General features: G+C 45.5%; 1 protein-coding gene across 2 annotated transcripts in view; it reads right to left on the bottom strand.

The window, feature by feature from the left end:
• RNFT1 (ring finger protein, transmembrane 1) overlaps window positions 1–14,861 on the bottom strand; it is a 76,775-nt gene that overhangs the window by 53,551 nt on the left and 8,363 nt on the right. For both annotated transcript variants that reach the window (XM_073615260.1, XM_073615259.1), the window contains exon 2: window positions 10,229–10,659. In XM_073615260.1, coding sequence (XP_073471361.1) covers window positions 10,229–10,610 — 382 coding nt within the window. In that variant the 5' untranslated portion in view covers window positions 10,611–10,659. The remainder of the gene's footprint in view (window positions 1–10,228; window positions 10,660–14,861) is intronic.

The raw sequence follows: 14,861 nt of genomic DNA, 5'->3' as shown, positions 1-14,861 counted from the left end.
TAATACAATAATATCAAGGGGGGAAGTGGGGGGGGGGGAGGGAGAGGCTAGGGAGGGGTGGGAGGGGGGGAGGAAGGGGGCTTGAGGGGGTTAGGTGGGGAAGTAGAAGGGGTAGGGAGGGAAAAGGCGGGAAGGGGATAAGGATAAGGAAAAAGAAAACAAAACAACAATAAACTACAGAGCTTGCCCGGGAGGGGGGTATCAACCCAAAAACCACCCGGGTGAAGACTCGGAGTCCCTCAAGGGACTGTCACCTAGTAAGGTGAGGCCTAGGTGGGGTACGTGGGTGACCACCAAGGGGACGATTAGCCCATCCTTCCGTCCAGTCCATTCCAACACATAAACAGGGTGGGAGAAAGATGTGCGAGAAAGGGGGGATACACAGTACATCTCAACAAAAGGAAAAAAGGAGATTGTGGAACCTGGACTCCCCAAAAGTGCAAAAACAAAAAAGAAGAGGGGAGGACAAGGCAGCCAGGCGAGGAGCTGGACCACGGACCCCCTAGTCCATCATGGTGCCTAATGGTTCTTGAAGTTGAGAAGTAGTGCAAAGGGCCCAATGTGAGATGCCTCACAGGAGGAGGTAGAATGTGACAGCAATGCGTCCGTTAGGCCCAGCGCCCTGGTTGAAATACCAATGATGGAGAGGGGATTCCGTCCAAAAAATTAGGAAAAGCAATGAGGGTGGCAGTAGCTTGTTCAGTCACTGGTTGTGGAAGTGCCCGGACGTGGGCCCTCCGCTTGCCTGGTACGACCACGGGACCGCCTGTTTCCTGCCGCCTGGATCCATGGCTGAGGTAACTGGGGTATTGGGATGTCCGGGGTGGTGCGCCAATCCGGGAAGTCTACAGGGTTAAGCTCCAAGGTATGTAAGAAGCGGAGGAGGTCATCCTTTGTGCGTAGTATAGCCCAACGGCCATTTTTGGAGGACTGGAGGCTGAATGGGAAGCCCCAGCGGTATGTTAGGCCTGCCGCTTGGATTTCCGTTAGAAGTGGGCGAAGGGCCCGTCGCTGCATTAGGGTACGCCGTGAGAGGTCCTGGTAAAAGGACAGTTGAGCTTCATCAAAGTCAAAGACTGGTCTGTTACGCATCTTTTGCATTATGCGATCCTTCAATGTAAATTTGTGTAGCTTGCAGATCACATCTCTGGGGTTGTCGGGGTCCTCTGATGGGGGCCGAAGTGCCCTGTGAGCTCTGTCTATCTCAATCGGCACCAATGGAGGCAAACTCAGGATTTCACGGAACACTCCCTGCAAGGTGGGAACAATGTCCTTAGGTGCAGTGGCTTCTGGGAGGCCTCGTATGCGAATATTCGCCCGCCTGCTGCGGTTCTCCATGTCGTCTAACTGGCACAAAAGAGCCTCAATTTGGTGACTGTGTGTGACGGTCTGTTCTCTGAGCTGGGAGATGGCGGGTATAGTATCATAAAATTTCTGCTCCAAAGTCTCTACCCTGTGACCCAGCTCAGTGGTATCAGATTGCAATTGTTCAATATCCTGCCTGAAGGCCCTCTCAATCCTGCTTGTAAAGCGCTCTAGGTCTTCTTTAGTAGGGAGAGACCATAAGTGCTGCCTGATGTCTCTGTCCTCAGTCAAATCTGCCAAATGTGTGCCCCTGTCCTGTGATAATGTGGAGTGAGGGGATGCAGGGGGGATGGAGTCGCTTACCAGCCTGGGAGAAGAGATAGGAGATAGAGCTGGAGGCGCAGGCTAAATCTCCTGTTGCTGCAGCGTGGCCGTTCGTTCCGGCGCCATCTTGGATTTCCCCCTCTGCTGACAGGGGGTGTCTAGAAGGAAGGAATCCAGCGATCCCTGACCGTTAGGGTGGGCTTTTTTCGGCTGGGAAGAAGCCCGCCGCCGCTGTGACATACCCTGTGCGGAAATCGGGGGGTAATCACCCCTGTAGCTGCTGATTATGCTGCGGACTGGACAGAGCTCAGGCTCAGCACGACCTCACTCCTCCATAGCCAGTCCACGCCCCCAAGTCAGTATATTTTGGACAGGAATTTTTTTTCTTTTCATTAGCATCAGTGTGTTTAAGGTAGGACAAATAAAAAAATAAAAAGGCAAAAATCTGCACTATTGCTTCTGGGCTGTAGTACGGGTTCCAAAAACAAATAGGATACACATATGTGGTATCGTTGCGATTGTCAGGAGCAGGGAAATCTATTTTGGGTTGTTCTTTGGTGGTAGGTTATGGTAAAAAGAAATATACAGCTAAAGTATAAAAAAAAAAAATAGGATTTTTTAAAACAGCTTACCTGTAAAATCCTTTTCTTTCGAAGGACATCACGGGACACAGAGCCACAGTAATTACTGATGGGTTATATTAGGTATAACTGGTGATTGGACACTGGCACACCCTATCAGGAAGTTCAACCCCCTATATAATCCCTCCCCCTTGCAGGGATACCTCAGTTTTGTAGCCAAGCAATATAGTGTATTAAAAGAGGGGCGGGACCTCTGTGTCCCGTGATGTCCTTCGAAAGAAAAGGATTTTACAGGTAAGCTGTTTTAAAAAATCCTATTTTCTTTCTCGAACATCACGGGACACAGAGCCACAGTAATTACTGATGGGATGTCCCAGAGCAATGCTACCTGAGGGGGGGGAACCACGACCAAGTAGGGTGCAATCAGACCTGAGGACCCTGTACCGCTGCCTGCAGCACACTACGCCCAAAGGCGATATCCTCATGCCTTCTCACATCCACCTGATAGAATCTGGTGAATGTATGAACTGAAGACCAGGTTGCGGCCTTGCAGATTTGAGCCATAGAGGCCCGGTGATGCACTGCCCAAGAAGCACTAATAGTCCTTGTGGAATGTGCCCTGATCTGAAACGGAGGAATCTTCTGTTTCAAACCGTAAGCTTGAATGATCAACTGTCGAATCCATTTAGAAATGGTAGCTTTTGACGCTGCCTGTCCTCTATTGGGACCCTCTGGCAGCACAAACAAAACATCCGTCTTGCGGATCTGAGTTGTTGCCCCTAGATAGGCCTTAACTGCTCTTACTACATCCAACGAATGTAGAGATCTCTCTTCCGGAGAACAGGGATCTGGAAAAAAAGGAAGGTAGAACAATGTCTTGGTTTAAATGAAAATCAGAAACCACCTTTGGTAAAAAACTAGGATGAGGGCGTAGTACCACTCTATCCTTGTGTATAATCAAATAAGGCTCCTTGCAGGAAAGAGCTGCTAATTCTGATACTCTTCTAGCAGAAGAGATGGCCACCAGAAAAATTAATTTCCTTGTCAACAAGACCAAAGGAATCTGACTTATTGGTTCAAAAGGCTGTTTCTGTAACACAGCCAGGACCAAATTCAAGTCCCAGGGGTTTAGGGGCGCTTTAACCGGAGGATTAAGACGCATCACCCCCTGCATAAAGTTTCGGACCAAAGAATGAGAAGCAAGTGGCCGCTGAAATAATACTGATAAAGCAGAAACCTGGCCCTTGATGGTACTCAAGGCCAGCTTCATCTCTAATCCCATCTGTAGAAAATCAAGGATTCTACCTATGACATATTTCCTGGGATGCCAACCTCTGGATTCACACCAGGTTATATAAGCCTTCCAGACTCTATGATAAATCATCCTGGAAGCTGGCTTCCTTGCATTAATCAAGGTAGATATGACAGGACCTGAGAGCCCACGACTCTTCAGAATGTGGGTCTCAATAGCCAAACCGTCAAATTTAGCGTTTGTAAGGCAGGATGGAACACTGGACCCTGAGATAACAGGTCTGGGCGTACCGGTAGTGTCCACGGGGAACCTACCGTCATCCTTACTATTTCTGAATACCAAGTCCTTCTGGGCCAAGCGGGGCCCACCAGAAGTACCGACTTCCTTTCCTGCCTGATCCTGCGAAGGAGTCGTGGTAGTAGCAGAATAGGCGGGAATGCGTAAATCAGTGAGAACCGATGCCACGGAATCACCAACGCATCCGTCCCGCATGCAAGAGGATCTTTTGTCCTTGCCACAAATCTGTCTATCTTTTTGTTGAATCGGGATGCAAAGAGATCTACATCTGGAACCCCCCATCTTTGGCATATGGCCCAAAAGACGTCGGGATGCAGAGACCATTCCCCTGGAAGTAACTGCTGGCGACTTAGATAGTCCGCCTGCCAATTCTCTATTCCCGGGATGAAAACTGCCGATATGCATGGCACATACATCTCTGCCCAGACTAAGATCTGGTTCACCTCTTTTTGAGCAGCTCGGCTCCGGGTGCCTCCCTGATGATTGACATAAGCCACTGCTGTGGCATTGTTGGACTGGATCCTGACCGGACAACCCTGTAGCCTGATAGTCCAGGCTTTTAGAGCTAGATGTATCGCCCGGATCTCCAGAATGTTGATGGGTAAGGTCCTCTCTGTCTTGGACCATACCCCTTGGACCGCAGCCTGTTCCAGAACTGCTCCCCAACCTGACAGACTGGCATCTGTCGTTACCACCGTCCAGGTAACCGGTAGAAAGGATTTCCCCTTCTGCAGGTTTTCGGGTATGAGCCACCAATTGAGGCTCTGACGCACCGCATGCGACAGGTGCATCGGAAAGTCTAATGCCTGAACCTTCTTGTTCCAGGTCGACAGAATACTGTGTTGCAGCATTCTTGAGTGAAACTGAGCATAGGGAACTGCTTCGAATGAAGACATCATCTTCCCTAGTAGCCTCATACAAAGGCGGACTGAGGGACCCTTCTTGGTCCTTACTGTCAGAATCAGCTCTCTCAAAGCAGTGATCTTTGCCTGGGGTAGAAATATTTTCTCCTGGCTTGTATCTATAATCAGACCTAAATACTCCAGTCTTCTTACTGGTTTTAGGAAAGACTTTTCTAAGTTGAGGATCCAACCCAGGTGTTCTAGATACCTGACCGTGGTCCTCAAGTTTCCATTCAAAGAGGCTACCGACCGGTCTATCAAGAGCAGGTCGTCTAGGTATGCTATGACAGCTATACCCTGAGCCCTTAATCTGGCCAGAGGAGGAGCCAAGATCTTTGTGAACACTCGAGGTGTAGTGGCTATCCCGAAAGGCAGAGCCACAAACTGGAAATGGCGCCCTCCTACCTCGAAGCGCAGAAACTTCTGATGAGCAGGAAAAATGGGCACATGCAGATATGCATCTCTGATGTCTATTGATGCCAGAAATTCTCCTCCCTGCAGGGTGGGAACTACTGTTTGAATTGATTCCATGCGGAAGGATTGAATCCTTAGGAATCGGTTCAGATCCCTTAAGTCCAAAATGGGCCTGACATCCCCATTTGGCTTTTGGACCGTAAAAAGGTTGGAATAGAAGCCCAATCCCTGGTCCTTTGCGGGAACTATCATAATGACCTCCTGCGACAAAAGTCGCTCTAACGCTAGGAGGAGCGACTGCTTCTTCTCTGGGTCTCTGGGAACATTTGATCTGAGGAACCGAGGAGAAGGGAATTCCTGAAACTCCAGCTTGTACCCTAAGGTTACCGTGGAGACTACCCATCTGTCCTGGAAGTCTTCGTGCCAGAGCTCTGAGAACTGTCGCAGTCTTCCCCCCACTCGAGTGAGCGGGGGTGCCCCCTCATGCAGAGGTCTTAGTGTTTTGCCTAGTAGGCTTCTTTCCCCAGGACTTCTTTTGTCCCTGGGGTTGACTCTTGTCTCTGGACCCCGATGGAGGCAGCCGTCGAGACTGCCTGGAGGCTGAAGCCCCCGGCGCTGGGGAAAGAGTCAGTTTGAAAGAGGGACGCTTACTCTTCTTCTTGACAGGTAAGAGAGTGCTTTTCCCACAAGAGATTCTCTTGATATAGTTATCCAAGTCCTCTCCAAACAACCTTGCACCACGAAATGGAAACCCAGCCAGTAGCTTCTTACATGGTGCTTCGGCTGACCAATTTTTCAACCATAGGATTCTACGTATATGCACCAACCCCAGTGAAAGACGGGAGGTTTGCACGATAGAATCTCTAATGGCGTCAACCACAAAGCATAAGGCCGCTGGAAGGTTAGCAAACCCCTGGGCCTGCTGTTCAGGTAATACTTTGATGACCTGCTTAACATGGTCTCTTAAGTATTGACAGACTCCAATCGCTGCTACTGCAGGTTGGGCCACTGATCCTGCTAAGGAGAAAACATCCTTCAATAGGGATTCCATCCTTTTATCTACAGGATCCCTGAGCATCTGAGCATTGTCTACAGGACAAGTCAGGCTATTATTTACGGAGGAAATGGCAGCATCAATAGCTGGTATTCCCCACATTTTCATAAACTTTTCTTCCATCGGATAAAGTGTTGAAAACTTTCTCGGCGGAAAAAAACGTTTGTCTGGGTGATCCCACTCAGAATAAATAAGCTTTTCAAGTAAAGTATGAACAGGAAAAGCATGTGCTGCTTGGAAAGGTTTCAGTGACCCCAAAGCAGAAGAGGATTCTTTAGCAGTTTCAGGTATGGGCAACTTAAATGTGGAGAGGACCAATCCAGTGAGGATCTGCACTAAGACTTTCTCCTCTTGGGAAGTCGCAGAGGGTCCCTCTCCACCTGAATCCTCCGAAGAGGAATCATCCATCCCATCCCGATCCTCTGAAAGGGATTCATCTCCTTTATCCCAGAGCTCCTCTGTCTGAGGGTCTTGGGGAACAGAGGAAAGCCTAGTGCGTTTTCTTCCACTGAGTGAAGACGTAATCATGGCCATTAATCTTTCCTCTAGACCATTAATGGTTGAGGAAAAAACCTCTTGTGTAATATATACAGGGGCTGAAGTGCCAGAAGCAGGTGTAGCCCCTGACCCCGATGGCTCTCCCTGGCTAGCCGTCCCTGGCCCATCCTTAGGGGGGGAGGATGCTGCCGACAGGGGGCCCTCAGAACCTGAACGAGATCCCCTAGTGTCTCTGGTTCCTGGGGTGCTTGAACCTCTTCTACCCATAGTGCAAAGCAACAAGGTGTGAGGTATACAAATGAATACTTCCCACTGAGCGATGTAGTCTGGCTAAAAGCCTTGCTACCCAATGCTCAGTCTGGTGTTACTTCAGTAAATGCTGCCTAGGAGAATGCCTGTGTCCCACCTTACATGCAACCGTCAGCTCTGTGTCTCTCAGAAGGCTGAGTGCACCTGTACAGAGTGCCTCTAATAGCCTGCAGCTGGCCTGAGTGGGAGTCTAAGCACTCTGTGCTGACGTCCCGCCCCCTCCTCTACCGCCCCCCCCCCCCCTCGAGTTTTGAAAAAAACGAGTGCTTCCCGCGCTGCTGACTCTCCTGTCATGCTTCCGGAGAAAGGCTGGGGGGGGGGAGGGAGGCTGGTAACAAGATCTGCCTGAACGGCTATCTTGAGAGATGGTGGCCATTAGGCCACAGAGCCCGGGTGGTATAACCACTTTCTAGACCCCTGTGGCCCCTCTCTAGCCTGGGGGGGGAACATTCAAACATGAGAAATCCCCCTTTCCACCTTACCTGTTTGCAGCCTGCTTGATACGCTGGGACATAACAGCGATTACAACACCTGAGACAGAGTCAGCATGTGTAGGTTTGTGCTCTTGGCAGCCCCCGGTGGTCACAATAGGCATAGCATGCATTTACCTTAAAGGAGAAAAGCCACTAGAACTCAAAAATTCTGTGGAATCTCCTCTTACCTTATCCAGCCGCAGGGTGCAGTTTACACAGACCCAATCTTCACCTCTCACGGTGGGCTCCGTTTGAAAAAACCGTCAGAGACTGGGGCCCCCATCAGTAGGGGGATCCAACAGTTCTGGGACCGTAAAGCACCTCCCCAGAAATTAGGAAGTTTAAAGCCATTTTCTGATCTGCGGGGTCCAGCTCTCTAAAAAGAGAAGCATTACGGGTAAAACCTCGTTTCTTCGGACACGAGGCCCGGGTACCATTCAATTCGGCCATGAAAAGACACTTTGAATGGATCCGGTTCGCCTGGCTTGCCCCAGTATAGGATCTTAGGATATTCCCTTTGGAGCTCAGCACAGGACATCTTTACACGTCCATCACCTAAGACACTGGCGTAAAAACTGAGGTATCCCTGCAAGGGGGAGGGATTATATAGGGGGTTGAACTTCCTGATAGGGTGTGCCAGTGTCCAATCACCAGTGATACCTATATAACCCATCAGTAATTACTGTGGCTCTGTGTCCCGTGATGTTCGAGAAAGAAAAAGATTTTTTTATATTTTTATTTTGGCCAGCTAAACAAAAAAAACACACACACATATAATATATTTTCTCAAGAGATATCCATAACCATTTACTACCATATAAAAGCCCAATTTGTCCTAAAAAAAATGCAGTATAATCCATCTGGATGCACAAAGTAGTTGTGATGATATGTACGGTTTTACTAACACGTCAAAATTACAAAATTGTGCTAGGTATTTAGATTTGTTTTACCCTTAGGTGTGAAGGGGTTAAATTACATAACGTCAATATAAAAAAGACCCTAAACGATTGGTGTTCAAATTTTTACAATGCATTGAAATACCCACAATATGGCCTAGTCCAACACACAAGCCCGATTTGTAACTAACTGGGTTATCAGACTTTTAAAAAGGAAAAACTTACCGTATCCAAGGATAACATACAGATTGTCTTTGTTGATTTCTCATTCTGACAGTATTAGATGCCTGCTTTTACATCTAGGTATCTGGTTTCAATACTGAGTTGAAGACCTATAATAGCTTTGCAGAAATGGCTATTTGCTCTGGGTCAATAAAAAGTATTTAAAGTAGAAGTTCTGTCAAAAACTAACACTAAATCTAATCGCAACCACATTTTAAAACAAACCTAACCCTGCAAAACAGAAAAACAAAAAAAAAACAACAAACAACTCTATGGGAATCGACGTCACCCACAGAGTTACTATGGGGTGTCCATTGTCGGCTGCCTCTCCTGCACACGCCTACACACAGAAGCCGCCGTTGACAGCTCATCGTGGGACCAGACTGGAGAGGCTGCAGAAAAGCAAAAAACACTATACATACTGTTCCGGTGGCTGCTCCAGTCCCATGCTGAGCTGTCAGCAGCGGCTTCTGTGTGTAGGCATGTGCAGGAGAGGCAGCCGACAATGGAAACCCCATAGTAACTCTATGGCTGTTTCTTGCACACAGCATTCACCGCTGGAGACCAGGCAGGATCGGCTTCACAAAAGGTATGTATAGCGATTTTTGCTTTACAGGGCTAGATAGATTTGTTTGTTTTAGAATGTGGCTGCGAGAAGATTTAGATTTGGTTAATTTTTGGCTGAACTTCTACTTTAATCCAGTAAAGTCAGCATAAAATAAGCTATAAACTATCATTGTCAGAAAACAGCAACGGCAGCCTCTATACTTACATTATAGGTTTAAAGCACACCAGTCAAAATAAAAGACAAATATCCTCAAACTAACCCCAACCTGTTCGACACCCTGAGGTGTGTAAACTTACCTTTACAACTCCGACTTTGCTTGTGTTTCGACAGGTTTATTATAAGAGCTTGATGTACTGTAAGCCTAGGTCCACACTAGTGCTGCTGCATAATCATGTGTTTTGCAGTGCTCTTTTGATGCATTGTCATGGTTCATTTTTTTTTTTTTTTTTTTTTTTTTTTGTAGGACGAGGATATTTTTATATACACAAACTCACTAAACATACATGCACAAGCATTTTATATGCCTTCCTATTAAAGTCTATGGGGCCAAAACGCACTATGCTTCACCAAAAGCAGCACCTGCACCTTTTCAAAAGTTGTGCTGCACCAGGTACCATTGATATGAATCGCCACCCTAGAGAAGAATATGCTTTCCATTGTCGCGAATGGCAGGGCGACAGCAGATGTAGAAGAAATCGTACTAGTGTGAACAGGGCCTAAGCAGCCACACACTTCTATGCGAAGAGGCATGAAAGAACTCATCAATCCCTGTATTACTGCATAATTAGGTGTTAGATCCCATTCATACTATTGCGCGTTCTCCTGCATTTGCCATCGAGGTGGCTTGCATAACAATGGAAATCACATTACTCTTTATGGTGCCTGTTCACAACAAAGCAGCACAGTGCAGTGCCGAAAAGCTGCAGGTGCTTCTTTTGGTGCAACACAGTGCACACAAAAAGGCATCAAAAGCACGTGCAAAAAAACACAAAAAAAAAAAAAACAAAACACAGAAATATATGCTACTGTACTGCACTAAAAACACAAGATTATGCAGCAGCACTAGTGTGGACCTTGCCTTACAGTTAGGATCATAGCGTTGCTTTGAATTAAAAATTAAAACTGAACATTACCTGTTAGGTGCTGAACAAAAAGTTTGGCACTGAAGATTAGTATATATGGAAAGCTTTTATCCAGCCACTGATACACATGTAGGAGCTCTGAGATACTGTTGCCGTTTTCTCTATTGTCTGTGTTATTTGGATCACCTGGCCCAGTCGCCTCATTGGAATTCGAGTGTGTATGACCATGCCGACTGTGTAAACGTATGGTTGGTCTGGTATGTCGAGATCCAGACCTTCTTTCACTCTCATAATTTGCAGGGCGGAGATTTATTGTCACTTCTCCAGTACTGCAGGAACCTTCTGCTGGTGAACGACCAGTTGGAAGAGAAAGACTAGCTGAGGAACCATCAATATTGCCGGCCTGATGAGCATGTCCAGAGCTTGCCTGCATGGTTAGGGTATTGTGATCTTCTAAATTGCTGGTCTCACTGCTACATTTCCTGAATTAAAAGTATCAGGGTTAAAGCATTAAGTATGTGTTTCCAATTATTACAACTACATAGCAAAGCAGAACAAATTTCTAAACAGTGAATACTGTATGTAACTAACCAATTAAATAGCTGTACAACTCAGTCTGCTATTTGTTGTTGGGTGGGACTAGAACCAAAGCGCCCCATCATGATGTTACAGGTTTATTCTACTTTTTAAACATGCACAAAGCCAACACATCTTCATGGGAAGTAATAGACACATTCTTTATATTATATAATATAATATAGCAGCAGAGGCCCTAAAGAACAAAATGGGGGTTGTTGTTGCAATTTTATGTCACACAGCATTTGCTCAGCAGTTTTTCAAATGCAATAACCCTATTTTTTTTGTAAACTATAAAAATTATGTTAAACAGATAACATGATAAAAATGATGAGTAAACAGATACCCAACATGTCATGCTTTAAAACTGTGATGCTTGTGGAATGGAGACAAACTACGATACTAAAACGTTTACCAGTTTAGAGTTACAAAGGGGGTCTAGCGTTAGAATTTTTGCTCTCCCTATAACGTTTGCGGTGATACCTCACATGTGTGGTGCGAACACCATTTACATATGTGTGTGCAACCTATGTATACGTTCACTTCTGTGCGTGAGCAAGGGGGGCAGGGTCATTGAGAGATTTTTTTTTTTTTTTTCAGCAGGCGATTCCCTGCAAAGCTGCTATTTAGGCACTGGATTGCTTTTACAGTCGGCGAGAGGGGACCCTACCCCTTCTACCGCCGGTGCTTCTCGCGGCTCACCTGTGCGATCAGAGCCAGAGAATGAATCTATCACCAGCAGCAGTTTACCATAGAGTTGGTCAGGGACCAGATGGATCCCAGCCATCTCTATGATCCTCTGAGGCCAGAAGTGGTGTCACTTCCGGCACCGGCAGATGTAAACACTTGTTTTTTTGCTGGGAAGCCTGATTGTTTTCTTTCTTTCTTTCTTTCTTTTTTTTATCTCAGGCTTTCTAGCATAGAGGAGAGATGTGACGACTTATAGACCCCAGATCTCATCGTAAAGAGGACCTGTCATGCCCTATTCCTATTACAAGGGATGTTTACATTTCATGTTTACAAGGAAAAGTGTAAAAATAAAATAAAAAAATACATTTAAAGCACCCCCATCCCTTTGTGCTCGCACGCAGAAGCGAACACATACGTAGGAAGCACCCGCATATGTAAACTGCGTTCAGACCACATGTGAGGTATTGTCGTAAATGTTAGAGTGAGAGCAATAATTCTACTGCAGGACCTCCTCTAAACTGGTAAAAAATTTAAAGTGTAGCCTATGGAGATTTTTTAAGTTTGGCGCCATTCCTCGAGTGTGCGCAATTTTAAAGCGTGGCATTTTAGGTATCTATTTACTCGGCATAACATCATCTTTCACATTATACAAAAAAAATTGGGCTAACTTTAGCGTTTTGGTTTTTTTTTTTAATTCATGAAAGTCCCCCCCCCCCCCCAAAAAAATGGCGTTTGAAAAATTGCTGCACAAATACAGTGTGACATAAAAAATGGCAACAATCGCCATTTTATTCCCTAGGCCAGTGATGGCGAACCTTGGCACCCCAGATGCTTTGGAACTACATTTCCCATGATGCTCATGCACTCTGTAGTTGAGCAACATGGGAAATGTAGTTCTAACACATCTGGGGTGCCAAGGTTCGCCATCACTGCCCTAGGCCTAGGGTCTCTGCAAAAAAAAAAAAAAAAAAACACATCTGCCCAGTACTGAACGTCCCAGCTGTTATGATTTGTGCACCCCTGATTAATGTTATATTGGTACACAGAGAAACTGGAATTTGGAAAAAACTTAACCTTTAAAATGTTACATTGTCTCAGTTTAACCACTTGACCACTGGGCACTTAAACCCCCTTAATAACCAGACCAATTTTCAGCTTTCGGTGCTCTCACATTTTGAATGACAATTACTCAGTCATGCAACACTGAATCTATATGAATTTTTTGTCCTTTTTTTTCACACAAATAGAGCTTTCTTTTGGTGGTATTTAACCACCGCTGGGTTCTTTATTTTTTGCGCTATAAAAGAAAAAAGACCAAAAAATCTGTAAAAAAAAAAAATGCATTTTTCTTCGTTTCTGTTATAAAATTTTGCAAATTAGTAATTTTTCTTCATATATTTTGGCCAAAATTTATATCGCTACACATCTTTGGTAAAAATAACCCAAAACGGTGGATATTATTTGGTCTATGTGAAAGTTAGAGAGTCCAAAAGCTATGGTGCCAATATCTGAAAATTGATCACACCTGAAGTACTGACGACCTATCTAATTTCTTGAGACCCTAACATGCCAGAAAAGTACAAATACCCCCCAAATGACCCCTTTTTGGAAAGAAGACATTCCAAGGTATTTAGAAAGATGCATGGTGAGTTTTTTGAAGTTGTCATTTTTTCCCCACAATTCTTTGCAAAATCAAGATTTTTTTTTTTTTTTCACAATATTGTCATATTAGCAGGTTATTTCTCTCACACAGCATATGCATACCACAAATTACACCCCAAAACACATTCTGCTATTACTCCCGAGTACGGTGATACCACATGTGTGAGACTTTTACACAGCGTGAACACATACAGAGGCCCAACATGCACGGAGCACCTTCAGGCGTTCTGGAGCACCCAATCCAATTCTGACATTTCTCTCCTACATGTAAAAATCATCATTTATTTGCTAGAAAATGACATAGAACCCAAAAACATTATATATGTTTTTTTAGCAAAGAACCTAGAGAATACAATGGCGGTCATTGCAACTTTTTATCTCGCATAGTATTTGCGCAGCAATTTTTCAACCACGTTCTAAAAAAAAAAAAAAAAAAAAAAACAGTTTTGTTCTTTAAAGAAGAAAAACAAAACAGTAAAGTTAGCCCAATGTTTTTGCATAATGTGAAAGATGAAGTTACGCCGAGTAAATAGATACCCAACATGTCATCTTTCAAAATTGCACACGCTTGTGGAATGGCGCCAAACTTCGCTACTTAAAAATCCCCATAGGCGATGCTTTAAAATTTTTTACTGGTTACATGTTTTGAGTTACAGAGGTGGTCTAGGGCCAAAATTATTGCTCTCGCTCTACCGATCACAGCGATACCTCACATGTGTGGTTTGAACACCGTTTTCATATGTGGGCGGGACTTACGTATGTGTTCGCTTCTGCATGCGAGCACACGGGGACAGCGGGGCTTTAAAATTTTTTATTTTTTTTTTTATTGTTCATTATACTTTATTTTAGTTTGATGCTTTTTTTTTTCCCCCCAAAAAATTTTTGATCACTTTTATTCCTATTACAAGGAATGTAAACATCCCTTGTAATAGGAATATGGCATGACAGGTCCTCTTTACAGTGAGATATGGGGTGAATCTCACTGTAAAGACCCCACATCTCACTTCTAGGCTGGGAAGCCTGAAATAAAAAAAAAAAAAAACAAAAAAAAAAGATCCTGGCTTCGATCGTAGTGGTGAGTCGGTAGAAGCACCGGAGGGCGGCGGGGGGGGGGGGGGGGGGGGGATGTCCTCTCTCGCCTCCCGTAAGAACGATCAAGCAGTGGAACAGCCGCTATGATCGGTCTTATGGTGTAGGGAATCGCTGGCTGAAAAAGCTGATATCTGAATGATGCCTGTAGATGCAGGCATCATTCAGATATCCCCGCACAAATTCAAGGATGTCGTATGACGGCCGGCGGGCAGGAAGTGGTTAAAACGCATTTTTTTTTAACACAAAGTTTTCCATTTATACAATATTTCTAACACATAACATGTACATACCAAAAATGACACCCCAAAATAGATTCTCCTACTCCTGAGTATGGCGATACCACATGTGTGAGACTTCCACAGCTTGGCCACATACAGAGGCGGGGTACGGCAGAGCATGGCGGGGTACGGCAGAGCATGGCGGGGTACGGCAGAGCATTGCACAGCATTGTGCGGTACTGCAGAGCATTGTGGGGCATTGCAGAGCACTGAGGGATGGCTGAGTATGGATGGATGGATGGCTGGCTGGATGTCACAGAGCAGCGCTGTGGGCACTACACATCCAGCCCACAGCGCTGCTGCCATCCATCCATCCCCCTCTCCTCCCACACTGTACCGATCGGTACACAGAGGAGGGGAGAGGAACCGGCGTCATCAGATGACGC

The sequence above is a fragment of the Aquarana catesbeiana genome, linkage group LG02, assembly GCF_042186555.1.
Source record: "Aquarana catesbeiana isolate 2022-GZ linkage group LG02, ASM4218655v1, whole genome shotgun sequence".
NCBI lineage: Eukaryota > Metazoa > Chordata > Amphibia > Anura > Ranidae > Aquarana > Aquarana catesbeiana.
Note: the sequence above shows the minus strand (reverse complement) of the source record. Positions and strands in the feature narration are given on the sequence as shown.